This window comes from Quercus lobata, chromosome 10 (assembly GCF_001633185.2).
Source record: "Quercus lobata isolate SW786 chromosome 10, ValleyOak3.0 Primary Assembly, whole genome shotgun sequence".
NCBI lineage: Eukaryota > Viridiplantae > Streptophyta > Magnoliopsida > Fagales > Fagaceae > Quercus > Quercus lobata.
In genome coordinates, this window is record NC_044913.1 from 30548416 (window position 1) to 30555828 (window position 7413).

The window sequence follows — 7413 nt, forward strand, 5'->3', positions numbered from 1 at the left end:
TCACTGGCTGGCAGTCTCTCACTTACCAAATAAACCACCAATAGAGAGTTTTTAGCCAGAGAGGAAAGATGAAAAACCCTCCACACTAGAGAGAGTAGAGACATTTTTTTCATTGTGAGAGTTGTGATTGAATTGAGAAGAGAAAAAAAAAAAATTGAGAAACCCACTCTCTCTTGAGTCTATCTTTGTCTACATACAGAGTCACAGAGGAGACGTTACAAATACTTTCTCATTTTAACAACTGCCTCTGACTCTCTCTCTCTCTCTCTCTCTCTCACTGATCCCCTAAAAAGCTAAAACCCTATTCCCATTTGCTTTAAATTCTTCACTATCCCCTCTCTTCTCATCTGCCTCGGTTTCTCAGAACAACAAATTTCACTTCAACGCCTCAAGCGGTGGAGGGAGGGAGGGAGTGAGTGAATCCTCAGACACTGTTTTGTCTTCTGTTTTTTCAGGTATGGGTTTAAGGTTTTTTTTTTTTTTTTTTTTTGGTTTTTCCTATAAAAATGTGGGAAAAAGGGAATTGGGTTTTTTTGATTGTTTGATTCTTGATTATTTTCTTTGTTATTTCGGACCCTGAAAGAACAGTAATGGCTGAACTCTACTGTGAGAGTCCAAAATGCGGCTTATGAAACCGTTTTTCTCGGGTACCAAATGGGGTGCTTTTTTTTTTGGGTTCTTTGAGAACAAAATTTTGATGATATAATGATTTGATAATGAGTTCTTGTTTGTGGGGTTCATTGTAAAAGTTATATTTCCTTTCGTTTTTTTCTTTTTCTATATGGTTTAGAAAGAATTTGGCAGATATTATACTTACCAAAAAAAAAAAAAAAGAGAGAATTTAGTAGGTATTATAATGAGTTTTGCTTCTTCTTTGTCTGCCAATTTGCTTGCTACATTTATTCACATTCTTGTTGGGTGCTTGAAATTGTGTGTTTTTCAATGCAAGATTATGATCATGTCTACATACATATGAGGCCCTGATAGAAAATATGTTCATTAACTTTTATAATTTGTTAGTGACAATGGGGGAGTGGGAATTTGAACCCTGTGTGTCTTTGTTGGAAATACCAAGATGTGCCAGTTGAGCTACAAGGCTCTTGGCTTATTCTTGTTGTTTCTTAGGATCTTAGTGTTTTGAACACTTTCTTGCAGCGCATATTGTGAAAGTTGATTTTGGCAAGCCTTATTATAGCCTTGGTCCAATAGAGCTGGGGTGCATTTGCTGGGTTACATTGTTTTTGCGATGGCATGGCAATGCTTTGGATATGTTCCTTAGATAAATAAATAAATAAAGTAAAAGTGTAAATTAGGGCTGTTCGTCCATCATTATTTGTCTTTGAACCTTCCAATTGGAGTGGAACATCTTATTGTTGTGTTCTCATATTTTTGTTAAAGCAAGTAGGCTCTTTTGCAGCTGGTCTGTCACAATTTTGATTTAAGAGGCTAGAGTTGGGGGTATTGAAATGTTGACGATTCTTCAGAAAATAATTTTGTTATTGATAGGTTTCTTTTCTTGACTGCAAACAAAGAATGAGTTAGTTTTTAGTCATCAGCTTTGTTGAAATGGAGAAAGAAGAATGTAGTTCGATATTTTAGGCAATAGCTCTGCCCTTTCTTTTGAAACACTCAGGACTCTAGATTGCACCATTGGAAATTATGTGGTTATAGAACAACGGAAAGTCCTGAAGCAACCTAACCTTCTTTTTGTCGTTATTCAATAGTTTTTCATTATTTGTTGATCATTATCGTATGGGAAAAATATGGAAGGCTATTTTTCCTCTTTAGTATAATGTTATCTGCTAAAATGGAGGTTCAGCTGTTCAAGAGATTAACATTGAACTTGTCTGTAGATTGATATTAAATATTAGGACTTAATTATGTTGAACTGTTCAGGGATGTTAGGTCTCAAAGACCATGTAAGCATTTTGGGGTGAGCTATGGATCCTCAATAGATTAGTTAGGATTGATCACATGTATTTTTTCCCTCCATTCTATTCTATTCTATTTGAAGTCATACTCTCTGTTATTTCTTTAATTGACATGTCCATTTATTACTTCTAGTAATGTCATTTTTGGTCTTCCTCTACCTCTTTTTGTTCTCTCATTTTGGACTAACTCACTCTTTTTTTCTAGTGCATTAATCACTCTCCTTTGAACATGACCAAACCATCTTTAGCGACTCTGCCTCATCTTTTCATTAATAGGGGCTACCCCTAACTTTAAGCGGATTTCCTCATTTTTAATCCTATCTTTCATGTATTTCCACTTTTTTATCTTAACATCCTCATTTCAGCTACACTAATTTTATGGGTATGTTTCTTCTTAACAATCCAACATTCGGTACCAACATCAATAAAAACTAAAAAATGAATTGCTCTCTCAATCAATCCCCCACTCCCCCTAGCGGGCTAGGCATACACATTGAGTGTGCATTTGCATGTATGCACTCAACTTGCAACAGTTTCTTGCAAAGTACTTTTAATTGTGTGATAATCTAAAAGCAGCTCATAGAAGAGCATAAAATAAAATACACTTTTTTAAGGAGAAAATAATTAGAGAGCCACCGGCTCCCAATTGATCCTGGATTTAGGATGTTCATTCAACTCTTGAATCCATTTGTTTTGTATTTTATTATAAGTATTTCCTGTTTCCTTCTATTCTTTTGTTTCTTTCATGATGGACATGGCATGTTAATTATCTGCATATAATTCTATAGACCTCTTTGGAGTTGAAAATTTTGATTGTTTTAGTTATTTTGATTTCAAATGATGAGGCTTTTTACCTGTTGAAATATATATTCATGTTTGACTTTATAGAATATCTCCTTCCTTTTCATGAACATCTAATTCTTAAAATGAAGGTGTTAATGAGGCATCCTGCGTGAGCATTTCCTAGGTGTCAAATTTTTGGACTAATTCATTGTATGGTACAATTTAATGGAAGAGAGTAATAAAAGGGAAACCAAAAAATACGCACAAAAAGAAGTAGTTTATTCATCCCCTTACAATATATATATATATATATATATATATATATATATATATATAATTTGCATCATTTTAGTACCCTTTTTCTTAGTTTATGTTCTTTGTTTGAGTGGTGCACCATGAGTAGAGAGTTTTCTTGTAATTCGTTGATTGATTTTATGGATCATTTGAGTCTTCAATTGTCGCTTTTAGGAAGTTCTTCTTTTAGAGCTTTCGTTAGGCTTTATTTGATAGGGAGGATAGAAAAGCGAGAGAAAAGAAAATGTTAGGAGGATCGGTAAAAGGAACATTATATTTTCCATTGTAAGTGTTTGTTAGGAGGGAAAGAAAAGTGGAGAAAAATAAAGCAGCTTGTGTTAAATCACTATTGTGTCCTTGTATTGAATTGTTATTAATAAATTAGAGTGATAAGATTGTTGAATTATCTATGTAAGGCATTCTGTCCTATCTTCCTTCAATTTTGGGATGATTAAAAATAGCAGACCTGTACAGAAAATGATAATTCCTCCTGTTTGTTTCCTTCCTTCTCTACTCTACCAAACGATAGAAAATATCTATACATCTACTTTTCACTCTTAATGAAATCCCTTATAACTTATAAAAAAAATCCATGTTATCTTCCGGTTTTTTTTTTTTAAAGAGATTTCCAAGTAAAAGATTAGCTTGCCATCTAATTTGGAGAAACTCCAAAACACCATAAGATGGTTGTAGAGGACCATCTATTGGATACTGTTTTTTGAAGGTGGATGGAAGCTCTATAGTTTTTCTCAATAGCCAGTTTGTTCCTTTTTTCTCCATGCCACTGTCGTCTTAGTTGGTTCCTTGTGTTTATTATAGTCAGTTCAAGTTTCCCAATGAGCTCTATCTCAAATGCACTACCTCCCCTCATAAGAATGGGATGTAGCGTGAGGCTGTGGATTCAGGCCCCATTGGCTGCATATGTAGCAAGAAAAAAAGATTATGATTATCAGTTCAAGTATGGGAATATATAAAAATTTTTGTTGGTGCATTTTTTAAAAGAAAATGGCCCATGTATCACCTTTGAGGGAGCTACAGGTGTTGTTAGCCTATATATATATTTATGCATCTTTGTTTTCAAGTTGCTTGCTAGAGCCAGCTAGATGCCTTGAAGACCAATATTGAGTTTCAATTTGGTATGTCATAAAGATTGGCAATGAAGCAAAAACATGTGGGATGTGTATTTTAGAAATATGTTTAAAGGGTGGATGATTTATAACCGACTTGGAAATAAATGTATAACAAAACATATTTAGTAAGATTATGAGTAATTTAATTAGTGTGATGAGGCCTGAAATGAACTTGTGGGGTGCTACAGATAAGATAACTGCACTAAGTTCAAAATCTGAATTCTTGGATCTCATTATTTTAAAGTTGGTAATTTATTTTTCTAGGGAGTGCAGACCAATCAGCTTAGTTGATGGTTTTGCCAAGCCTTTTCTGGCCATATTAGGGGTATTCAAGAGCCCATCCCCATTGCTTGTGTTAGTCAAGCAGTTTGAATACAGATAATCCTCATTGCTTGTCATATGATTGCAGAGACATTAAATTTTTTTTTTTTTTTTATAAGTACAGAGATGTTAAAACTTGTAGCTAGAAGAAGCGGTGAGCAAGATTGGTTTTATGGTATTAGCTGCAACTCTATGAACTGAAAGTTGTTTTGCATGATATGATTTGTTTGAGTGACAAAGAGATGCTTGAGGGGACTGACTCTGTCTGTTATTCTTTGGTTTGCTGGTTTTGATTGGTCTTGGTCTGACATAACTTATAGGTCACTTCTTCTTGGAAACTGAACTTCTGCCTTGGAGGCTTATTGGTAGAATGCTTTTGAGGATGAGAGAACTTCTGTTTGGTTATCATGGAATATAGCATTCCAAATCTTTGAACATGAACATTTGGATTTGGATAATGTCTACTTCCACTGTACTAGGGTTGTGACCTGTTTTGGTGCCTTAGTCATAAAATTCTGCACTTGAAATTATTAGATTGTGGAGAATAGAATGGTATCTTTTATATTAGCAGTTATCATTAATGGATCTAATCTATGTTAGCTTACTTGAGGCAGCAAAATGGCTCACTTTGTGAAATCTGTCTTAGCCTCTTATAACTGTGTAATGGAGGCCTTTTTATTATTATTTATGAGAAGCATAACTGTATAGGATTCAAATCATGAAAGGAACTTATTTGTCACACTGCACAGGGCTTTGGAGGTGCAGTAATTCTTATTAAAAGATGCTATTATCTTTTGATGTGAGGTCAAGGTGGCAGGATATGTTGTAGCGCCAATATTGGATGTTCTTAAGGAGAATCTTTGTGGTTATCCATGGTAGCAGGATTAGTGTTGAGTTTTTGATCGCTTTGATGTATTCTCCAGTGTATTCACAGAATGGGTTTACATCTTCACATAATGGGTTTGCCATTTGTTTGATCTGCCTTTTACCTTTTCTACAAGTTAGATGAAGTACTTTTGCATTTCCTTTTCTCCAATATAATTAGTCTCATCTTTTTCTATTTGTTCTCTTTTAAATAAGCAATTTTGCTTAATATTGTTGGGTGCACAGGTTGGTTTTGCCATGGATAGCTCTGATGATGAAAAGGATGGAGCCCCTGGGAATTACATTCCAAAAGAACTGACTCATGGTGTGGCGTCTAATGGAGCAAAATTTGTAGATGAAGTACTTAATGGTCAAAATGAACGGTGTTTGGAAAATTTTCGCATGGATAAGCATGTGTTTTACAAGCTGTGTGATATTTTGCAAGCAAAAGGCTTGCTACGTCACACAAATCGAATAAAGATTGAGGAGCAATTAGCCATTTTCATGTTCATAGTTGGCCATAATCTAAGGACACGAGCTGTCCAAGAGTTATTCCGATATTCAGGAGAAACCATCAGTCGCCATTTCAATAATGTTTTGACTGCAATTATGGCAATTTCATTAGATTTTTTTCAGCCTCCAGGGTCCGATGTTCCACCTGAGATCATGGAAGATCCAAGATTCTATCCATACTTTCAGGTACCTGGGTATTTAAGTTAGATCAAGGTCTCATTTCTTGGTAATTATTACTCATTTTTAATTCTTTTCTGCTAGGATTGTGTGGGAGCAGTTGATGGTATCCATATTCCGGTGATGGTAGGTGTAGATGAGCAAGGACCTTTCCGTGATAAGAATGGCATGCTTTCACAAAATGTTCTAGCAGCTTTTTCATTTGATCTCAAGTTCCATTATGTTCTAGCTGGCTGGGAAGGCTCAGCATCAGATTTGCAAGTCCTGAATTCAGCACTCACAAGGCGAAGCAAGCTGCCGGTCCCTGAAGGTATTCTGCATGTTTGGAAAGTCATGCTTACTCAGACGTTTTTACATCCACTTAAAATGGCATTTATGATTTGTCTAAATTGGCATTGGGAAAGGATCTGCTAGTACATATTTGGTATCTTTTTTTAAGTTGTTATTTCAAGAAATGTATTGTACTGTCCGAACTCCTTGAAGTTCTTACTTTGACTACTGTATATGAAATTTTGATGCTGCAGGAAAGTACTACCTTGTAGACAACAAATATGCAAATATGCCAGGTTTCATTGCCCCATATCATGGTGTTCCCTATTACTTAAAGGAATATCCTAGTGGCTATCATCCACAAGATGCCAGAGAGCTATTTAATCAACGACACTCATTGTTACGAAATGCTAGTGATCGCATATATGGCGCTTTGAAGGCACGATTCCCTATATTGATGTCTGCTCCTCCATACCCATTACAAACACAGGTGAAGTTGGTTGTGGCAGCATGTGCGATACACAATTACATTCGTAGGGAGAAACCAGATGATTGGATTTTTAGAACTTATGATGAAGATACTGCTGTACTACAAATTGAGGAACCATTGCCCCCTATAGAGGTGGAACAGCCTGTGATGCATATTGACACCCAAGCTCTGGACATAGGTATTGAAACCGAGCAACTAGAAATTTCTTCACAGCTGCGAGACTCCATTGCAACTGAGATGTGGAATGACTACATCCGGGATTTATCAGCCATGTAAATTGACTGATTTTGGTTACAGATTCAGGCTAGGGTTGAAATTTTTTTCAGGATCTAGAACAGATGAAAGGTTTTTAATGTGATTTTGATGGTGTACATTGGGCCCTTCTGTTTATACAAAGGAAATATATCGGGTAGAGCATCATACCTTTCAAAGATTGCATAGCATAGTTTCTAGATTTTGAGTTTATAATTTAAAAAAAAAAAGGAAGGAGCAGCAGAAAATGAAAATCAGTTTTGTTGCCTTATACCCTTGATCAGTCCACTCCTGAAAGAGGCTTTCTCCTCTCACCTTGCATATGATATGGTGTGCGAAACTGGACTGTCTCAAATAAGACGTGGTCCCATCAAATGTCAAAGGGGGT

The 7413-nt window shown here is 35.6% G+C and overlaps 1 protein-coding gene across 2 annotated transcripts; it reads left to right on the forward strand.

Annotated features, from left to right (window-relative positions):
- Positions 1-21: 21 nt before the first annotated feature.
- On the forward strand, positions 22-7208 carry LOC115966064 (putative nuclease HARBI1). 2 transcript variants are annotated; one of them, XM_031085402.1, is made up of 5 exons: positions 22-455; positions 5209-5469; positions 5570-6022; positions 6098-6323; positions 6538-7208. In XM_031085402.1, exons 3-5 carry the CDS (start codon positions 5582-5584, stop codon positions 7047-7049), a joined length of 1179 nt encoding a protein of 392 aa, XP_030941262.1. In that variant the 5' UTR covers positions 22-455; positions 5209-5469; positions 5570-5581; the 3' UTR covers positions 7050-7208. The 2 variants fall into 2 exon arrangements, with proteins under 2 accessions (XP_030941262.1, XP_030941261.1); XM_031085401.1 differs by lacking the exon at positions 5209-5469.
- The last annotated feature ends 205 nt before the right edge of the window (positions 7209-7413 follow it).